General features: G+C 43.2%; 2 protein-coding genes and 1 long non-coding RNA gene across 3 annotated transcripts; all 3 read right to left on the minus strand.

Annotated features, from left to right (window-relative positions):
• Positions 1-1,249: 1,249 nt before the first annotated feature.
• LOC122145795 lies at positions 1,250-5,210 on the minus strand. The gene is made up of 3 exons (XM_042761388.1): positions 4,187-5,210; positions 1,441-3,518; positions 1,250-1,289 (listed from the first exon to the last, which is right to left on the minus strand). Exons 1-2 carry the CDS (start codon positions 5,208-5,210, stop codon positions 1,777-1,779), a joined length of 2,766 nt encoding a protein of 921 aa, XP_042617322.1. The 3' UTR covers positions 1,250-1,289; positions 1,441-1,776.
• Positions 5,211-7,552: 2,342 nt separating this feature from the next.
• On the minus strand, positions 7,553-7,791 carry LOC122145476. Its single transcript, XR_006160360.1, has 2 exons — positions 7,743-7,791; positions 7,553-7,592 (listed from the first exon to the last, which is right to left on the minus strand). It is a non-coding gene; the product is annotated as an uncharacterized LOC122145476 (long non-coding RNA).
• A 6,673-nt stretch (positions 7,792-14,464) lies between these two features.
• On the minus strand, positions 14,465-18,187 carry LOC122145683 (the record flags this gene model as incomplete). Its single annotated transcript, XM_042760946.1, has 3 exons — positions 18,137-18,187; positions 15,206-16,003; positions 14,465-15,127 (listed from the first exon to the last, which is right to left on the minus strand). Coding segments are annotated over exons 2-3 (1,287 nt in total), but the record flags the coding sequence as incomplete, so codon positions are not given.
• Positions 18,188-22,117: the final 3,930 nt, after the last annotated feature.

Raw genomic sequence — 22,117 nt, forward strand, 5'->3', positions numbered from 1 at the left:
TTTGTGTGCCTTTGGAAGAAAGCGTCCGTCTGCCAAATGATTACGTAAATATAAGGGGTGGAACAGTTCAACTTTTTCACGGTTCGGTTTGTTTCACGGTTTTAGAGTCACTGTTTCGGTACCGTTTTATGTGCTATGTTTATGGAAAAACTATACTTTCAAAAAATATACTGTATATTTTATCATATTATTTAGAATATTCTAGCTACAAGCAACAGCACAAATAAATACAATAGAGTAAAGATACAAATAAAATAAACTGACTTTCAGGTAGGTATAGCATTAGTTTTTATACAGAAATTTAATAAAGTAATCAAATGTAAAACAGCATTGCATTTTGGACTGTATAAATTAAAGATTATTCTTTATTAAAGTTACAAAAGCTTTTCAATCAAGAGCAGTGAGTGATTTCTTTGTTGTTGCTGTTCGATTAATATAAAGACTGTCACTTTAAAAGAATGCACTGATCCAGTGTTCGTATTCGTATTGAACAAGAGTGAATGGTTTGTCCACGATTTTTTATTTATTTATTTATTTATTTTTTCTCATCTCTGTTGTTGTAATGTCTGTGAAGCCAGAATGTACATCCATCAACAGAAACATATATTAACTGAACCCTGTTTGTTTTACGTGTTATTTATAGTAAACAGATGCTTTCTCAGATTTAAGTTGAACCGCGGTCCCAGCGCGTTCCGAACCGTGTGTGGAGAACCGAACAGTTCGATTTTTTTTCAGTGAACCGTCCCACCCCTAGTAAACATAATGTAAATGTAATTCTGACAGACCTGCTGCCTTACTGGCGAACATGGCTGGGATTTTGCATCAACTTGCTGCATCTGTTGCCAGGGCTTTTCTCCTTTTTATACGTTTCCTCTCTGCTCCTGATTTGCTTTTATGCTCCATTTTTTTGCACGGTTTTCTAAGATGAAGCCTGCCTCTGGATATAGCCAATTAGGCACTGCTTCGGTGATGTTGGGTCATTTTCACTCCGCGATCGCATGATTTGTAGATTCATAAGTCCGTAAATTAATTCGCAGTTGCATACCGTAACCAGCCTATTGCACGTCAGCCTGATCGACTGCACAGCGGCAGCCGGCAGGCCAGAATGACCATCAGGCCACCGGGAAATGTCCCGGTGCTCCCGATGGCCAGTCCGCCCCTGTCTTTCAGTAATTTAGTGGGAACAGGATCTGTTATGTTGCCAAATGAACACGTAGATAAACCACTGAAGAAGACCAGGACCACAAAGGACGTTTTTGCATTTTAATTTCTTCTCCAGATGGTGAAAACTGTAAGTATACACAACATGCTCTTAGAAAAACTGAGCTTTAGACAGACGAAAATAAAAGTCGTTCATCAACACTTTAAAATGCATTTCCCAACTAGACAATACAAAAAATACATTACTTAAGATCCTTATAAACACATATATAAACTTACGGCATTGCCTTGACAGTGCTTTAGTGAGAATGGCGACAGATTGCTGACCGTACCATGCTGGATTTCGCCTGCTCTGATTACCATGAAACCGAAACCGGAAGTTATCGCGGCCGAACCGGAAGTTAACGCGGCCGAGCGGAATCAAAATGTCCGCTAATATTTTTTAAATAAAACTTACAAATACACATGAAATACTTATAAGAAACTCTTAGAAATGCTTAATTTAAACATTTTAAACCATTTAACATATTTATTAAATTATTAACTGCCTTAAGGGCAACACATTCCCCGCCTGACCTCTGTGAGGTCACTATCAACAACAAAACTTAGCAGGAATCAGTCCTTTGGCAAAAGAAGAATGACTTCAGTAACTGGTCGCAAAAAGGTCTTTCGAGTGCTTTGGTCATTTACTGTGACCTCGACCTTCCTTACTCGATTGTCCTTCCCAGGGAAAGTTGCCGTGACTCTACTCATGAGCCAGCTGTTCCGTGGAACCTGCTTGTCCTTGAGCAAAACAATGTCACCAACTTGCAGGTTTCGACAAGATATAGTCCATTTCTGTCTCTTCTGCAATAAAGGCAGGTACTCTCGCCTCCAGCGTGTCCAGAACTGGTTTGCAAGAGCCTGAACTTGTCTCCACTGCTTGGTGTAAAGGTCCTTGTCCAAGAAATCTCCAGGAGGAGGTATAAGGCACGATTTCTGGGTTAGCAGCATAGAGGGTGAGAGAATGAAGGGATTGTCTGGATCAGACGAAACTGGAAGGAGTGGCCTGGCATTTATAATTGCAGACACTTCAGCCATAAGTGTGCACAATACGTCGTGAGTGAGTTGCACCTTACTTTGAAGCAGCATTGAATCCAATATTCTCCGTGCAATGCCGATCATGCGCTCCCAGGAGCCTCCCATGTGGGACGCATGAGGCGGGTTGAATTCCCAACTGCAACCTTGGTCATTCAGGTATAATTGCAGAGCTTTGTCCATTCCTAACTCCTTGGAAGCCCCAATGAAATTAGTGCCACGATCCGATATAAGTTTTTTGGCAGGGCCTCTCAGGGCAAAGAAGCGTCTCAGGGCATTTACACAACTGCTGGTGTCTAAGGACTCAATTACCTCAATGTGCACGGCTCTTGAGCTCATGCAGGTAAAAAGGATAGCCCAACGCTTACTTTGTGCATGTCCACCTCTGGTACGTCTGGTGGTTACTGTCCAAGGCCCGAAAACATCAAGGCCGACGTAGCTGAAGGAAGGACATGTTTTCAATCGTTCCGGGGGAAGATCTGCCATGAGTTGCTCTTCCTGCTTTCCCCGCAGTTTGCGACAGATAACACACTTGTGGATAACTGAATTAACTAGTCTCTTTCCACCGACTATCCACAGACCTCCAGCCCTTATCGCACCTTCTGTTAGGTGACGACCCTGGTGCTTGACCTGTTCATGGTAGTGGCGAGTGAGCAGGACAGAGACATGACTGTCTTTTGGGAGAATTATCGGTTTTTTTTCAGAGTTCTCGAGCTCTGAGTGTTTGAGTCGACCTCCAACTGAAATGATGCCGTTGTCCAGGACTGGGCTGAGCTTTTGCAAAGGACTTTGTTTGGCGATGGATTTGCCAACGTTAAGGGCAGACAGCTCCTTTGCGAAGGTGACCTGTTGCACTTGTTGGAGGATGACACGTTTTGCTTGATCCATTTCATCTGGTGTACGAGGAAGCTGACATATGTGCCACCCTTTGCATCCATGGTTTGAATTGGAGCCGTTGAAAGATTTTGCCATGTGAATGAGGAAGGCGACTGCACGGACCAAAGACTTGAAGGTGGAGAAGCGCTCAAAGCGCTTACAGGAGACTACTTGAAGGTGAGTGGCACAAGTTCTCACTTGTGGCCTGATTTCACAGTCTTTGTCAGACTCAACTAACTCAAACTTGTCGTTTTCATTTTTTGTCTCTGGGGTTGAACGACGGATGAAGGAGGGTCCGGTGAACCAAGTTGTTTTTGTAGTTGAGATGCTGTGAGCGAGCGTGATGCGTGATCCGCTGGGTTTTCCTCGGTGCGCACATAGTGCCACTGCTCCGGCTTTGAAGACTGGCGAATACGCTGCACTCTGTTGTGAACATATGTGTAGAATCTTTTTGATTCGTTGCAGATGTAGCCCAAGACCACCTTGCTGTCTGTGTGAAAGCGAACTGCGTCAAACTCTATGTCCAGCTCATTCCTGACAAGATCAGCTATCTCTACAGCCAAGACAGCGGCGCACAGTTCCAGTCTTGGTATTGTGGGCTCTGACTGAGGAGTTAGTTTTGCTTTACCCATGACAAACCCTACCTCAACTTTGTCATTTGGATACAGAGCTCTCATGTAGGCTACTGCACCTATTGCTTTGGTCGATGCGTCTGAAAAGACATAGAGTTCTTTGCGCTTTGCCTGACTGAGAGAGGTAGATGTGTATGTTCTTGGGACATGGAGTTCCCTTAAGTCCTGCAGCGAATCCCTCCAAGCTTCCCATTTGCTCTGCTTATCTTCTGGAAGTGGTGTGTCCCAATCAGAGTTTTCTGAGGTGAGTTCTCTGAGTAGAGCTCTTCCTTGAATGGTGACTGGTGCTAATAAGCCTAGTGGATCGAAGACACTATTAACTGATGACAAGACACCTCGACGAGTAAATGGCTTGTTTGTTGTGGCCACTGAAAACGTGAATGTGTCTGTCATGGTTTCCCAAATTAGGCCTAGACTGCGCTGTGATTGTGTTTCCTCACCACTCAGATCTAGATCTTTCAGGACTGCTGCGCAATCTTCAGGAGAGAAGGCTTGCATGACTACTGGGGAGTTAGAAGCAAACTTATGCAGGCGCAGATTGGACTCAGCAAGTGAAGCTTGCGTTCTTTGGAGCAAGTCGATCGCTTCGGCTGGAGAAGGCACAGAAATCAGTCCATCATCGACGTAGAAGTGTCTCTCCACAAACTTGACAGTGTCAGCCCCATAGTCTTTCGCTCCAGCTTCAATGGCCTTGCGCAGTCCGTAAACAGCCACAGCGGGAGATGGAGAGTTCCCAAACACATGGACCTTCATTCTATAGTCAATGACCTCCTTTTCAACGTCATTGTCCTTGTGCCACAGAAAGCGAAGATAGTTCCGGTGATCCTCACGCACCATGAAGCAGTGAAACATTTGCTGTATGTCGGCCATGACAGCAATGCTTTCTTTACGGAAGCGGAGGAGTACCCCAATGAGACTATTGTTTAAGTCGGGGCCAGTGAGGAGTACACTATTGAGTGAGACACCATCCTCTTGGGCACTAGAATCAAAAACTACCCTGATCTTGTTGGGTTTTTGAGGGTGGTAGACCCCAAACGTGGGGAGATACCAGCATTCTTCTCCTTCCTTAAGTGCGGGTGCTATCTCAGCGTGACCACTGGAGAAAATCCCTCCCATAAACTCCACGTATTGCTGCTGCATGTGGGGTTTCTTTTGCATGCTCCGCTTGAGAGACAAAAAACGTCTGACTGCTAGCTCTCTATTGTTAGGCATTTTCCGGCGAGGCTCTTTGAAAGGAAGTGGGGCGACCCAGCTATTGTCATCGTCTCTGTACATACTTTCGTCCATAATCTCTAAAAAGAGTGTGTCATCTATGGAGGGAGCTGGCTCATTGTCGTTTTTTGCTGCGGTTGAAAACTGATTGTCCCAGACTTTGCTCTGGAGCCTTAGTGTGCCTGTTAATGTGTGGTGTTTCCTTGAGCTGTCGGAAGTTATCACACTGTCCAAAAACTGTGGGGCGGCCATTTTCAAGAATAATTGTTTTGAATGAGTTGACTGTGGGCTTGTGGACCTTACCTACACACACCTCCCCGACTATGACCCACCCTAAATCTAGGCGCTGGGCGAAGGGCGCATGATGAGGGCCATTAACTTGTTCCCTTACTTTGTGTGCACGTAAAACGTCTCGCCCTAGCAGCAGAAGTATTTCTGCCTTATGGTCTAGCTCTGGAATGTACTTTGCTATGGACTGAAGGTGTGGCTGGTGCCGTGCAGCGTTTGGTGTTGGGATCTCGCTTCTTTCATTAGGAATGTCCTGACATTCAATGAGAAGGGAGTGGGATTACCACAGACCCATCTAAAGACTCAATGTGAAAGCCTTCAGCCATTTTCCCCCATGTTTCAACGAGGCCTGAACATGTTCTTAGATCATAACTGACTAATTTATGTTTAATGTTGAACAGATCAAAGAACTCTGGCCTGGCTAAGGATCGATTGCTCTGATCATCGAGTATGACGTAAGCCTTAACCGCACTGTCCTTGTGACCCTCTGGATACACCTTTGTGAGACATATTTTTGAACAAGAACGACCCCACTGACCTGGACCGCACACTTTGGTGCATGTTGTGGTTACTGCGATGCTGTCTGAGATGATGTCTTTTCCCCCCCCGCCATCCTCTTGTGCGGGAGCAGGAGCCTTGAAGGTTTGTGGTGGAGGCCAGGGGTGCATTACTGTTTCGTGGCTTGTACTTTCACATTCGGAGCACTTTACTGTGGATTTGCAGTCCTTAGCGAGATGAGTGTCCGAGGCACAGCACTTGAAACAGATTCCTTTCTCTTTGAGGAAGGCCTTTCTTTCATCGAGCAGTTTGTTCCTGAATGTCCTGCATTTATTGAGTGGGGGGGGCTTATTGTGCAGGGGGCAGTTGCTTTTAAAGTCCTTGCTGGGGGGTGTAATATTAGTTTTATTTACGGAGATGGGTTTGGCGGAGCTAAAGTTTCTCACGTTGGGTCTTTCTAATTTTAATTGCATTTGGCTGTACTGTTGGTTAAAGCTTGGATCGTTACGTCTCTTAGCTTCTTTGCATATGAACTTGCAAAAGTAACTGAAAGGTGGAAAGCAGTCATGATGATCCTCTTTATATTGTGAACCTAGTGACATCCACTTCTCCTGAATTCCATATGGGAGTTTGTCCACAATTGGCCTGATTCCGCGTGACGTGTCAAGATAGAGAAGACCAGGCAGATACCCATCCTCTTTTGCTCCTTGAATCTCCTGTAACAGATCCCCAAGTTCCCTCAGTTTCACATTATCCTTTGCTGTCATTTTAGGAAAACTTTCCAATCTCTGGAAGAGCGATTCGATGATTTCAGGAGCCGCATAACACTCATGGAGTCTGTCCCATGCTTTCTGTAAAGCTACTGCAGGGTTATTGACATACACAGAGCGAATGCGTTTAATTTGACTGCTTGACTCCTTTCCTAACCATTTTGTCATCAAATCGTGCTCTTGCGTTGGCGTGAGGTGAACGTCTGCTGTAGCCCCGGTAAATGAGGAGAGCCACGCTCTAAAATTCTCTGGTTTGTCATCATATTGGTATAGACCTGAAGTGATGAGGTCACGACGTGCCATATATTGTGCAAGTGGCTCTGCTTGGTGTGACGCGCTTGCAGGTGAGTTGTAGAGAGGCACGAAAGGGCTGGAGAATGGGTTGAGTGAATTCTTTGTTTGTTTACTTTTTGGTTTAGTCTCACATTTAGGAGAGGAAGATGTGGTTTGGATAGTCACGGATGTGTGTTGGTTGTGGAGCTTTGGCCTAGTGTTAACAGGTGCAGGTTCTGCATCTGAAACGTCATTTTCAGTCGGATTCCATGTGATGAATGTGCCCTGTGTTTCAACACTTTGGTCGCAGTTGGCTGAAGCTGAGCCAATTATGTTTATTCACATTAATTTGAGATTTCACATATTCACATGTTCTTTCTCTTTTAATTCTATCTGATTCTGATCTTCGGCTCTCATGCCCATCTCGTATTGCCTCTGCTTCTTCTAGCACCTCTGCCTCAGCTACTGCAGCATCTGCTTCTCTTTGTAATTCTAGCACCTGTAGCTCTGTGTCGATTTTCACTTTTTCCACTTTTAACTGTGCTTCCTTGCTTGCATATGAGGCTCTTACCCTAGCTGCTTCTGCTTTGGCTCGAGCACGAGCGGCACTGCTTGCAGATGAGACTGAAAGACTTGAAGTATTTGTAGCAGATCTGTTGCTAGCTGCCCTTTTGACCACGATGAAGCTCTGAATGCTGCCTTTTCACTGTTATGTTGCCAAATGAACACGTAGATAAACCACTGAAGAAGACCAGGACCACAAAGGACGTTTTTGCATTTTAATTTCTTCTCCAGATGGTGAAAACTGTAAGTATACACAACATGCTCTTAGAAAAACTGAGCTTTAGACAGACGAAAATAAAAGTCGTTCATCAACACTTTAAAATGCATTTCCCAACTAGACAATACAAAAATACATTACTTAAGATCCTTATAAACACATATATAAACTTACGGCATTGCCTTGACAGTGCTTTAGTGAGAATGGCGACAGATTGCTGACCTTACCATGCTGGATTTCGCCTGCTCTGATTACCATGAAACCGAAACGGAAGTTATCGCGGCCGAACCGGAAGTTAACGCGGCCGAGCGGAATCAAAATGTCCGCTAATTATTTTTTAAATAAAACTTACAAATACACATGAAATACTTATAAGAAACTCTTAGAAATGCTTAATTTAAACATTTTAAACCATTTAACATATTTATTAAATTATTAACTGCCTTAAGGGCAACACAGGATCTAATAAACATGTTGTTGGTTTAGATGCAGTTATAAGTTTATTTAGCTCTTCCTGTTATATAGTTGTGAAGCACTGCAGTTTTTTCTTTGGGGTAGAATCTACATTTGTTATTGTATTTCTGATGTTATCTATTTTATCAGTGAAGAAATTCATAAAGTCATTACTATAAACTGTAAGGGAATATTTAGATCGGTCGGCGTCTAGTTATTTGTTAATCTAGCCACTGTGCTGAATAAAAACCTTGGATTGTTTTGGTTATTTTCTATGAGTTTGAGTTGTACTCAGTCCTGGCAGCTTTTAGAGCCTGTCTATAGCTGGACATATTGTTTTCCCATGCAATTCTACAAACTTCCAAGTTAGTTTTTCTCCATTTGCACTCAAGATTACGAGTTTCTTTCTTGAGAATGGGTATTACTGTTGTACCATGGTGCAGTACGTTTTTCTCTAATCTTTTTCAATTTGATGGGGACAACAGCTTCTAATGTATTAGAGAAGATAGTGCCCATGTTGCTAGTCATTTCATCTAGTTCATGTATATTTATGGGTACACAGACCAGTTGAGATAAATCAGGCAGGTTATTTGTTACGATTTCCCACTGGAGTGCCCATGATCTCCACCAGAGAGCAATCCTTCCATGACATTTACTATTCACCCAGGACTCCATTTCCCATAATCCTTTGCCCAGACTCATCAGCACTCACCAATTGTTGTCACTTGTCTCTCATCACTTCATCAGTCAAACACTATAAGAATGACACACACACACTCTCATACTGCTGTCACGTCCAGGAGCACTGTTTCCTGTTCCAATGATTCCAGTTCCCTCATCATGGCCAGGAGTGCCGTTCCCTGTTTCAATGACTTCAGTTCCCTCATCATGGCCAGGAGTGCCGTTTCCTGTTCTAATGACTCTAGTAAGTCCAGCTTCTCCTGAGGTGGCGGCATCCACCTCCGTTGGTGGTGGAGGGGACACAAAGACTGCCTGTGAATTCACTCAGTGCCTTGTACCGGCCAAGGAGGCCTTTCCTGAACTCTCTGTTTGGCCTGCCCTGGCCAAGGTGGCCATTCTTGTGTTCTCTCTTTACCCTGCCAGGTCCAGTAAGGCCAATCCTGAGCCCTCTGTTTGTCCCATAATGACCACGAAGGTTGTTTCTGAACCCTTTGACTGTCCACTCAAGGCCACCTGTAAATCCTCAGTCATGCCTGTCATGGCTGGTGAGACTGTTCATGAATTCCCAGTCCTTCCTGTCATGATCACCGAGACCACCTCTGAATCCACTCAATGTCCTGTCTCAGTCAAGGAGGCTACCTGTGAACTCTCAGTTTGTCCTGTCACAGTCAAGGAGACCATTAATGAATTTCTAGCCTGCCCTGTCATACCCATGAGGGTCATCTGTGAACTTTGTGACTGTCTAGTCATGCCTAAGAAGGCCGGACCTGCACTCTCTGCCTGTCCGGTTACAGCCTTGAAGCCCGCATATGAACACTTTGCCTGTCCTGATATGGTCAAGGAGGAAGTTTATGAACTCTCAGCCTGTTCTGTCACAACCAAAGGGGTGGCCTTTGAACCCTCTGCCTATCCTGTCACTGCCAAAAGGACTGTCCCTGAATTCTCTGCTCACCCTGTTATGGACAAAAAGGCCGTTTCTGAACTCTCAGTCTGTCCCATTGTGGCTAAGAAGGCCATTTCTGAACTCTCAATCTGTCCTATTCCAACCAAGGACATCTATTCTGAACTCTGTGACTGTCCTGTCTTGGCCAGTAAGGCTGGCCCCAAACTCTCTGTTTGTCTTGTAATGTCCAAGGAGGTTGTTTCTGAGCTCTATGACTGTCCAGTCATGGCTATGGAGGCCGTATGTGATCTTTCTGCCTGCCCCGTCACGACCATGGAGGCCGCCTCTGAACTCACTGACTGTCCTGAACCGGTCAGGGATGCCACTAATGAACTGTTCACCTCTCTGTGCCTTTTGTTTCAGTCATGCCAGATCCGCTATGGCGTTCTTCTGCCCTGTTCTGGTGTTCTTCTGCTCTGCCCTTTTGGTCCTTTGATCTGCCTGCTCTGCTCTTGTGGTCTTCAATGCCATCAGCTCTGTCTGCTCCAACGTGGTGGTCTTCCGCTCCACTTTGGTGGCCTTCAGCTCTGCCTTCTACGCTCTGGTGGTCTTCAGCTCTGCCCTGGTGGTCCCCTGATCCACGTGCTCTACTGGCTCTGCCCTGGCACCCTGCTCTGTCGGTTCCACCTTGGTATCCTGCTCTGTTGGCGCCGCCTTAGCTCACTGCTCCACCTTGGTTTCCTACTCCAGAGGTCTTAACTCAGTCCCCTGTTCCTCCCCTTCCTCATGGACCTGGCCCTCCATCCCTCCCCCTGTTCTGCCTCCGCTCCATCTCCATCATGGAATCTGGTCTGTTAAGAGGCATCTTGATATGCCACACCTGTGAGGTGGATGGATTATCTCGGCAAAGGAGAAGTGCTCATTAACACAGATTTAGGTGGATTTTTTGTATAGGATAGGGAGATGTGCCTTTTGTGTACATAGAAAAAGTCTTAGATCTTTGAGTTCAGCTCATGAAAAATGGGGGCAAAAACAAAAGTGTTGCGTTTATAATTTTGTTCAGTGTATTGTTGCAACACTGCCGACACAACCTGTCTGATGGGGCTCATGCTAATAACTCAGCAGACTCATTTAGACCAATATAATCATTTGGTTTTAGCCAGGTTTAAACTATAATCTCTGATCATTTCATTTATAAAAACTGCTTTGGGTGCGAGTGATCTAATGTTAAGGAGCCCAAACTTTAAAAATAGTTTTTGTTCATTTATTTTGCAATTTTCTGGTTTAATCGTGATCAGATTTTTTCTAGATCCTGCATTGAATATTTTGAGCTCACTATTCGGGGAACAGACAGTTGTAAGGGAAACAGGTCAATTTAGCTCAAAGGGAATCATTTAAGATTTTAAAGGGAATTTGAACAGAATCACTGTTTCACGGCTGATCACTGAAACGGCCAGCGATTCACTGAACGAGCCGTATAACATCAAATCTGCGCTGGATATTGATATCCAAAGTATAGTGAAAACACTATTAATTAGCACAGTAACAAGATCGGCAGTTTAAGACATTAACTTGTGAGCACAAAACCACAAGATACTTCTCTTTTCAATATAAATAAGGCTTTATTAGATAAATCTAAGACATATAAAACTAATCTAACACATGAGCACACGCACTCACACATTCACACAAGTTGCAGGAGGATAGAACGTTAGGAAAGAGTGAGTTTAAGAGAATGAAAATGTGAAATCCCAAGTTTACAGCAATACGTGAAATTGCATATACATGAACAACCATTTAATCACCTTAATTAACCCTCGCACTGAGTTCCTCAATGAGGTTAAAATTATATTAGATAACACCAGTACAGATGTGAGTCTGGAGGTTACTTGAGTTGCCTGTTTAACGGGGTTCCCTTTGTTGTCGCTGAAAAGGGGGTTTCCCGAAGTTGCTGATTGGCTGGAAGTTCAGTAGTCGTTGAAGTGACGTCTTGGGAAGCCCGTGGTTGGGCGTTGGCTGAAGATGCAGAGTTGTGGGCTGGTTGAAGTTTCAGACGGGCACGCGAGGTCAGACTCGGAGACACGGCGTTACAAAACTTAACTCAGAACACGAAACTCTCAAACGGAAGAGAAAAGAAGTAAAGTTTGACGAGACTAGGTGGTGTTTCTTCTCATCGTGGCTAAGTAGCAGCAGGCGTGCAGGCCGAAGCACGCTGGAACGGCGCTCGAAGAACGCTAAAAATGATGACAAAGCATGACTAAAAGCTTAAGCTAAAAAGCAAAGGCTAAAAGCATAATTTGATGGTGTCCTAAGTATTTAAACTGGCCTTTTGGCCACACCTCAAATGTTGTCTTGACCAATTAGATATTGTCTTTTCTCTGTGTGTTGCGATGTTTGTCCCACCCATTCATAAATCATATGTTATCTTATCAAGCACATGGTCCGAAATTTTCCCGCTCTTGCAGAGTATAATTTGGACGTGATTCCTATAACAAGAATATGATACATTTGACAAATAACTGATGGTCAGAAACGTTTCAAGCAAGAATATTCGAACACACACATACTAAACATGAATATGATCCCTTAAGCTATTCAAGAGTTATTTAAAAAGACATACACAATAAATGATTAGAAACATTAAAATCAAATGTGGGGGTTACATGTATGATATGGAGTTGAGCAATGGACTGATATACATTTAGAAGTCTTTTTTGAGTTCATTTTGGTGCATATGCATTGGAAGGCATTATCTGTGCCATTCTGGGGAGTAAGGATATGTCCTGTGAAGACCAGAGGGGTTAACAGGTCTCCTTAGGAATTTCAGTCTGGTTTTGCTAGGTGGGGGGAAGTCAATCCAACGATCTTGTTTAATCTCATGGCTTTACATGTGAGGTTTAGACTGTCCATTTCTTCGATTACTTGCCCCAAATTAGACAAACTCTTCTACGAATTGAAATTGTCAATAATTTTTCCAATGGTGTTAATGTTGAAAGCTGTTCTCTGAAAGAGTTGGTTGGTTATCAGATTGTGGTGCTGGGAGTTGATTTACAACATCCTGCCTTTCTGTGGAATTCGGCTCATGTTTCAACCAGGCTCCCGATCGAATCTTTAATTTGTCTGGTTCACGCTACATATCCCCCCTTCGATCGGCGAGGTTTTTAGCTGAAGACATCGTCGATCGCTGGAGAAACAAAGGCAGAAGAAGCAGACAAACACAGCAAACAACAAGACAACACCTCCATGACAGTTACTGTACTGGTGCAGGCATCAGGTTATTTAGGTACACGTGGTTAAGTTCAATTAGTCAATGTAGTTTAGTACATTGAGGATAGTTTAGATCATTTTGGAAATCGTTGTTGTATTTTGATTCGCCAATCAAATTTGTGGATAACTTTGTTTGATTCTTCTAGGTTGTCTTAATTTAAACGTTTACCGTTAATTTTCTAGTAACATCATTTGCAATGAAATGAGTTGACCTATTGTGCATGGAGCTCTCTGGCTTCCATGCAGTTTAGAGTGGCTGGCGGATATTAGGTGTGGTGAGTCAATCCTAATATCAGACCTTCGACCCTTGCAGGGTGTCTAGGTGTTTCACCTACTCAGGAAAGAGGGGAAGGAGATTGATAGGTAAAAGAAGAACAAAACAAAACAAACCAAACAAAGCTGCTGTGGGTTTTCCTAGCATGGCTTACAACGGCTGTTGAGCTAGGATGTCATGTGCAGCTAGTGTGTCATGTACCTTAACTTAGTGTCAGATGTTATAACCTATTGTGAGGATGGCTGCATGTTTCTTCATGGAGGGTATATGTAACTTTGTTACACTAAAATTTGGACATTCTACCTGTGGGAAGAAGATGTTTGTTGGATGTGTTATCAGTAGATGTGGTTACCTCTGGGTGTAGGTAATGATGTGTGTGTTAAAGGTGTAGTGTATGTGTGGTCAGATCTGTTTCAGTCTGTGTTGTCTCCCCCCTTTGTTGGTATGTCACTGAAGACTGGCTCTCTGCATCCTTGGCTTGGATGAGGGCGTGTCCATGGTCTAATGGGGGTCAGTCCAACAAGGCAGGAAGTTCTTTAGCAGACAGTCGGAGGCAGTTCAGCAGGGCTGTGTGAAGCTGGGTTGCAAAACTTTGTCTCCTATGTTGCACTCTTCTTGTGATGCCTTCTGGCTGTGTCAGACTTTCTGACCTTCTGTGCTCTGGTGGTCGCTGTTGCACAGACAGGAATGTGGTTCTTGGAGTTGGAATTCATTTGACAGTTTGTTAGTGAGCATTGGGAGACTGAGGTGATGTTCTTTAGTACCTCAGATTTTTCATCAACGGTTGGCCGTGAAAGACTTGCTCGTTCTGGGTGGTTGTTGAACAGGTGTTTGTCATCTCTGATGTGGTGCACCAGGTGATCACCGGCCTTCCGTTCTGTCGCTGGTCACAGCGAGCATGACTCAACTTTGTGGTCATATGCGTGTAACTGGTCTTGAAGGAACTCTTTCAGTTGTCTCATGACTTGTTCCATTTCTTCTGATGGTAAGCTGTCATGTTCTTGTGAATACTCAGCACTGTGCATGTCTGAGTGGTGCTGAGGTGGGTTTTCGTTGTCGCTTACCCACATGAGTTGCTCTTGAATGAGTCAGGTGATTACCTTTGGATGTCTGGTTAGGTTTCCAGTTGTTCTTATACTTTTGGTTTCTTGAGAAGCGTGGCTGGTCCCATGGATTTTTCCAGCGGTTGGGCTGAAAGCGGTTGTGGACATGGGTGTCACATTCTCTGTGCTCTTGATGGAAGACTCTGGTGTTGTGATGCCACTGGGTGTCGTCCAGTGCATGGCTTGAGTCTTTGTTGACAGAGTTCAAGAGTGTGGAGGTTTTGTTACCTTTCTTTGAGGCCATCTTCTGCTTGTTATAGGCCTTCTGTGTTAGGTCCCGCAACTGTTGGATGGTCATGGAGTGTGAACAGGCCATGACGCCTAGATGGTGGCTGACTCCAGGGTGCAGATTCTTTAGGAAGAGGCTTTTGAAGTTCACATCCTCTTCAAGGTCAGGCTTGTTGTGTGCACCAAAGTAGGCTTGTCGGAGTCGGTTGTAGTAAGCTTGTGGAGTCTCTTGTCGACCTTGTTTGGTTTCCAAGGCAGTCAACAGTCCATGTTCAGACTCTGGGTCTGTAAACTCTTTAATCAGGACCTCACGAAGTCGCTGGTAGTTTGACTTTGTTTGACTGGGCTGTCGATCTAGGAAGTTTCGTACCTCTGGACTGGACGTGGCTCTGAGGATGTATAATCTGTCTCTGTCAGTCACATGAGGTCTCATTTCCAGATGAAATTCGATATCTTGCAGGTAAGCCTGGATGTCGTGGTCCTCTGTGGAGTTCGGGTTGAACCTGCTGATGTTTTCAGACAGCTTGTTGAGGTCTTTGATGGTCATCCCGTGTGCAGCTCTAAAGTCTTGGATGGGAGGTTTACTTTCGTTGGCAGGAAAGGGTTGTGTGGCGAAGGCAGGTGAGCTTTTAGGTTGTGGCCCTTCGCTCCTTTCGTCATATGCCAGTTCTTGGATGTGGGGCTCTGCTCTGCTCAGCAGTGATGAGGCTAAGAGATGTTTCTCTTTCCTTGGCCCTTGTTTCTGCTTGTAAGCATATTGGAGTTCTTTTCTGACCATGTAGAGCTCATCGTTGGTATCGTCTAGTTGTTGGGTCAGATTGTCCGTTTCAGTTCTGTACCTTTCAAGGTGGTCTTTCAAAGCACTGATTTCAGAATTCTTGTCTCTGATGTCATTCTTGGTTTTTTCTAGTAGCTGTTCGGCATACTGGAGTCTGTTTACCAGGTCTCTCTGGGCAGCTGTTGCATGTTGCTGGTCAAGCTGAGCTGCTGCCAGGGCTGCTTGGAGCTTCTTAACTTGTTCCGTTGTTTCCTGCTCCCTCTCGTTGGGTGCTTTGAGTTGATCTTGAACTTTCACTTCCAGTTTGTCTATGCGATGTTGAGCACGTGTCAGCTCCTCTTGAAGGTGGGTGATGTGCTTGTCGCTCAGTTTCATCTGGGTGGTGAAGGCATAGCTTAGGGAGCTGGTGATCTTGACTAGCTCCTCGTGGTTGTTGTTCTGGCTTGAATCTTGTGTCAGGAATCTTCTCAGGATTAGGATTATTATTAAAAATAATAACAGTTCAAATGTCTTGGGGGTGAGGCTGTCGGTCATGCCTCTCAGCCAAGTGTTCACATCTTCCCCATGGGTGATGGGGTCTGCAGTTTGCGGCATGTTTGCACGCTGGGGAGAAGAGAGACTGACACAGATCTGTGTGGAGTAAAAGCCTATGTGTGGTGGGACAACTAAGTGTTGTGTCAGTGATTGTGAACCACTAGTGAAGTGTGGTTATGACTGTGCTGGTCTCAGGGTGTCTAAGTAGACTAGAGATGCGAAGACTTTGTCACTCTAATGAGGAAGAGGAAAAGAGAGAAAGAGATGAAAAACAAATTCAATGACAAGCAACAATTTCCGTTTTTCAAATGAGGAAAATTAATTTTCCCAATTAAATGTTATCAAGAAGGTAAACAATATTATTAAATCTCTTGTTTTGGACAAAAGAATACAATAATAATGCTGATATCTCTTTTCTTAGTCTGACAGGATTGACACCATACACCTTACAGTTGGACCGCTCACCAGGGAGGCTGCGAAGGTGACAGTTGTTCAACACGTATCTCTATTAAATTGATCTCAGCGTTGGATGAGATGCTAAAACTTGAATTGCGTTTCCAAATGTAGGGAGGTTAGGAAGAACAAAGGAGGGGTTGATTACAATCAAATTCGTAAGGGTGATTTGTCTTTGACAAGATTGTGTATTTCATTCACTTAGAATTGATTGATGGTTCTTACATGTCCCTACAAATGTTAAAAGTGAAGAGGAAAGGAAAGGAGAGAGAGAGGACGGAGATGGTAAGTCTCAGTAGTGGTTATCTCAACTACGAGGAAAGCGTTGTTTTAGTTGCTGCACAACTAATCAAACAAAATAAACTTTAAGTGAAAGAGAGTTGTCTTTCTAATTTATTTGAACTCGTAGTGAGGGATAACAATGTCTCCTTTAAGGGCTCAGGTGTGTCGTTCCCAAGCTAGGATACACAGAAATTAAAAAGTAATAAATGGGGCAAAATAAGCAAAAATTAAATTAAATAAAGGAGAAAAATCTATAAATAAAACAATAGTGGCTAAGTGTATAACCAAAACAGGAAGAAAGAGGGGTAAACGCAATAAAATAAGTACAGGTCTGAATAGAATATATTCAGATAGGTAATAAATAAATTAGGTAGAATAAGTTTAAACTTTCAAAGTTCAAGTCTTATTCGTACCTAAAATAATTAGGCCCAAAAGAGAATACTAGAAGTAATGATCATATAAAATGATCTAAGGGGAAAATTTGAATGATTCCAAATAAATTTAATGTTTCAATTAAATTTGGATTTGACACAATTAATAATTGTGAGTTAGTAATTTCCTTTCTAGTAAAATGCCAATAGATGGTACCGTGAGAAAAGAGAGAAATAAAAGAGAGAAAGAGACCAACAAGTGTTAGTTGAGATGTTTAAAGGGTTAAATCACTTTAGCGTTGCACAAACAGACACTATTCAACCACTGGATGTTAATGCTAACGGCTAACCTTTGAGGCTAGTGGCTTTAGCATAGACTTCAATGTAAATACAGCTGTTTCGTTAGCTTAGCAACACCGTGGAGTTTGTTTACATTAGCGTCGATGCGCTGCGCGTGCGCAGTTCAAAGTTGCTCCGGAAGTAGGTTAAGACTTCCGTGTCACGGTCGTAAACTGTGGCAACCAAAACAAACTCTAGTGGACTAGCACATGAATCATTGCATTGCAAGTACAGTTAAGCATATTACATGAAATGTCGGCGCATTTCAACACTGTACAAATAACAGCACCGCGTTTAGTTGGTTTTGCGATGTGGCGCTTAAACTCTCAGTTCGTATAGAGTTAACTTTAACTTAATTCGAATAGCAGCTTCTTGCTGTAGTTAAGGGAAATGTGAGGGCGATCTCGGCGGATCTGATCCGTGCCAGTTTCTCTGGACACAGACACAAACACAACAGGTTTTCTTCGCTGTTGGTACAAACTTAATTTACTTGATCAAGCTTTTAAAACACTCCCATCACACTCGGACACACGCAGTGTTAAGCGAGATTGCATTCACTCTGTGAACAGGGAAACATTATTCTCTAATATTAACCCAGGGAGTCGAATAGCATTTGATTCGGCAGTGGAACACGCACTGGCAATCAAGCTATGGATAACGAGGCTTTGATAAATAGATTGAGGAACACGCTCAACACTATTCTTTATTCACCGATTTATTTCCCTTTGAATTAACGTTACAGCAGTTTAGCTCCGTTCAGCGAACGGTGACTGAGATTCCCTGCCGGGAGTATAGCTTTTGAGAGGCACTTGAACACGCAGTGAAATCAATTTAGCTATAAACAAGGCATTGCAAAAATGAGGAACACGCTCAATTTCTACCTTATTGTACGATCTCAAATGTTAACTTTAAGTTCACTTACTGCCGTTTAACAATGAAGAGGCGGACTTGAGTTACAGCCTCCTCTGCGTTCATTCTATTCAAGCGGTCGCGCGCTGCTTACGTCACGGGTCACACACACACACATACTCGACTCAGAAGCTTCTCATCTTTCATCCGCAGCAAAAGAAAAGATTAAATAACTTGGTTTATGCTCACAATTTAGATTAAACTGCTCGCAAAATTCTCCACCATTAATACTGTAAGGGAAACAGGTCAATTTAGCTCAAAGGGAATCATTTAAGATTTTAAAGGGAATTTGAACAGAATCACTGTTTCACGGCTGATCACTGAAACGGCCAGCGATTCACTGAACGAGCCGTATAACATCAAATCTGCGCTGGATATTAATATCCAAAGTATAGTGAAAACACTATTAATTAGCACAGTAACAAGATCGGCAGTTTAAGACATTAACTTGTGAGCACAAAACACAAGATACTTCTCTTTTCAATATAAATAAGGCTTTATTAGATAAATCTAAGACATATAAACTAATCTAACACATGAGCACACGCACTCACACATTCACACAAGTTGCAGGAGGATAGAACGTTAGGAAAGAGTGAGTTTAAGAGAATGAAAATGTGAAATCCCAAGTTTACAGCAATACGTGAAATTGCATAGACATGAACAACCATTTAATCACTTAATTAACTCTCGCACTGAGTTCCTCAATGAGGTTAAAATTATATTAGATAACACCAGTACAGATGTGAGTCTGGAGGTTACTTGCGTTGCCTGTTTAACGGGGTTCCCTTTGTTGTCGCTGAAAAGGGGGTTTCCCGAAGTTGCTGATTGGCTGGAAGTTCAGTAGTCGTTGAAGTGACGTCTTGGGAAGCCCGTGGTTGGGCGTTGGCTGAAGATGCAGAGTTGTGGGCTGGTTGAAGTTTCAGACGGGCACGCGAGGTCAGACTCGGAGACACGGCGTTACAAAACTTAACTCAGAACACGAAACTCTCAAACGGAAGAGAAAAGAAGTAAAGTTTGACGAGACTAGGTGGTGTTTCTTCTCATCGTGGCTAAGTAGCAGCAGGCGTGCAGGCCGAAGCACGCTGGAACGGCGCTCGAAGAACGCTAAAAATGATGACAAAGCATGACTAAAAGCTTAAGCTAAAAAGCAAAGGCTAAAAGCATAATTTGATGGTGTCCTGAGTATTTAAACTGGCCTTTTGGCCACACCTCAAATGTTGTCTTGACCAATTAGATATTGTCTTTTCTCTGTGTGTTGCGATGTTTGTCCCACCCATTCATAAATCATATGTTATCTTATCAAGCACATGGTCCGAATTTTCCCGCTCTTGCAGAGTATAATTTGGACATGATTCCTATAACAAGAATATGATACATTTGACAAATAACTGATGGTCAGAAACGTTTCAAGCAAGAATATTCGAACACACACATACTAAACATGAATATGATCCCTTAAGCTATTCAAGAGTTATTTAAAAAGACATAATAAATGATTAGAAACATTAAAATCAAATGTGGGGGTTACATGTATGATATGGAGTTGAGCAATGGACTGATATCCATTTAGAAGTCTTTTTTGAGTTCATTTTGGTGCATATGCATTGGAAGGCATTATCTGTGCCATTCTGGGGAGTAAGGATATGTCCTGTGAAGACCAGAGGGGTTAACAGGTCTCCTTAGGAATTTCAGTCTGGTTTTGCTAGGTGGGGGGGAAGTCAATCCAACGATCTTGTTTAATCTCATGGCTTTACATGTGAGGTTTAGACTGTCCATTTCTTCGATTACTTGCCCCAAATTAGACAAACTCTTCTACGAATTGAAATTGTCAATAATTGTTCCAATGGTGTTAATGTTGAAAGCTGTTCTCTGAAAGAGTTGGTTGGTTATCAGATTGTGGTGCTGGGAGTTGATTTACAACATCCTGCCTTTCTGTGGAATTCGGCTCATGTTTCAACCAGGCTCCCGATCGAATCTTTAATTTGTCTGGTTCACGCTACACAGTCTTTAAAGATTGCACAGCCAAAGTACTTATATGATTTAAGCAAATAGAACAAAAGCCATCATAGCAGTGTCACAACCGGCCCAAGTCATGACAAAAAGGAGGACGCAGTGAAAACCAAATTACTAATTAATATATATTTTTTTAAATGTGAATAATTAGACTGGGCTTTGATAGAAGGTTTTTGGCAGTTTTATCACAACAATGTATTTGAGAACATAAATGGAAAACAATACTTACAATATAAGAAAGAATCCAAACACAAAATAACCCCAAACCAAACCCAAGTGGAAATCCAAAAACATATTTCAATGTTTTTTCTTGTGAAAATAATTTTCTCATGCCTTAAAATAGTTCGAATGCAACTCTACACCCTTGCTTCATTTACTATATGTAGATCTATGAATATGCAAATTAGCCCCACCTCCACTCAGTCGCACACCAGCCAGCCATGAGCCAGCACCTCCTGATCCCCTAACTGAACTGTAGTAAACGTGATACAATGGCAATGGCAAGTGGAAATGTTGGTTTAATTAAGCCATATGTGTTTGAACCAGAAATAAGCTGGTATAAATAAGCTCAAAGAAAGCAAGGAGACTGATGGCTAACTTCGTGAGGTAACATTATCTGTTTGCGCTGGTGGATAATGACTGATAAAACTGTTTTTTTTTGTTTGTTTTTTTTCTAGCAGACAACTACAGTGGATACTATAACATTCATTAACTTTACTTACTTGACGATGTTGTGTCCTCAAAATGCATTGAAGACTCAAATACAACCAAGTTTGTGATTCCAAATCGCGTCCGCTATCATATGCATGTGAAGTGCGGATGTCAATGCAGGAGAGGTGCGTCCAACTCCGGGCTACTTTTACACTGCTGCCGCGGGGTTATTATTCAAGTTAGCAGTTCTAAATACAAATAAATAAGCACTAACAGCACATGACATCGTGAAAATAGGGGTAAATACTTACAGTTAGTGAAACATATACAGAAAAATATAACTGTTACTGGATTAACCAGGCTGCCTTCTCACTAGACCCTCTGCTTTGCAGCACAGTTAATGATATGCTAAGGATAGGATCCCCTTGACATGATTGGTTATTGAATTTTGTGACGTAGCAAAAAAAAAAAAAGTCTGTTTCAAACTGCGTTTCTGTGACTGCCTTTGGGAAACTACAGTTTTAAGGAGAAAATACTTAGCAATGGTGTTGATAAATGGATTGGTACATAGTTTGTCTTAAATCATATTAAAAACACCACATAGACAAATAAACAATATGAAAAACTTGATTTTCACCACAGGGGGACTTTAACCCCCGTGTGCAGCATGACCGCACCGATGCTTTCATTGCCCTTCAGGATCGCGGGTATCTGCGCAGAAACATCAAGAACACGAGCACCAGGGAAACAGTAAGTGTGCACATTACCTTCAGCTAACATAGCACGGACATGCCGGACGATGGAGTCTCCGATGATCACAGTGTTGTGTTCCGTCTCGTGGAGGGGAGCGAAGTGGTTCCGGGTGGAGATCGGGAAGACCGGAGTGGGAGAGGTCGTTGCCCAGGGCCTGACTTGCGTCTTCCGCTGCTGTTGCATGCAGGGTCCGCGGTGTCCCGGCACCGGAGTGAAGGACATCTGGCAAGATCGCATCCTGGGTGCATGGGGCCTGTGCAGAGAAACACAGGGAGTAGAGGTGGTGGGTGTGTTAGCAGCACGCTGTATACTTACCCAGGACTTGTGAGCCTCAGCTGTTTCCAGCGCAGCTCTCTGCTCCCTCAGCTGGGCCTGCTTCTCCACCAAATCGCGGATCTGCTTCTCCACAGCTTTCAGCTTGTGTCCTCACCTGCACTCAAAGGTAGACACACATCTGCCATTAACACAAGTAACAGTGAGTAAAACAATGGTAATGTGTGTGAATAGAGTATTAGCAATGTAAGTGAGATTAGTGGCAACCATGCTGGCAATGCTAACGGGCTATAAGCTAATA

This window comes from Cyprinus carpio, chromosome A7 (genome assembly GCF_018340385.1).
Source record: "Cyprinus carpio isolate SPL01 chromosome A7, ASM1834038v1, whole genome shotgun sequence".
NCBI classification, from domain to species: Eukaryota; Metazoa; Chordata; class Actinopteri; order Cypriniformes; family Cyprinidae; genus Cyprinus; species Cyprinus carpio.

Coding starts and splice junctions, on each gene's coding strand:
- LOC122145795 (XM_042761388.1), bottom strand. CDS start 5,210: ATGGCCGCCCCACAGTTTTTGGACAGTGTGATAACTTCCGACAGCTCA. Junction 3,519..4,186: donor GAAAGATCTAGATCTGAGTG/GTGAGGAAACAC, acceptor CGTATTCGCCAG/TCTTCAAAGCCGGAGCAGTG.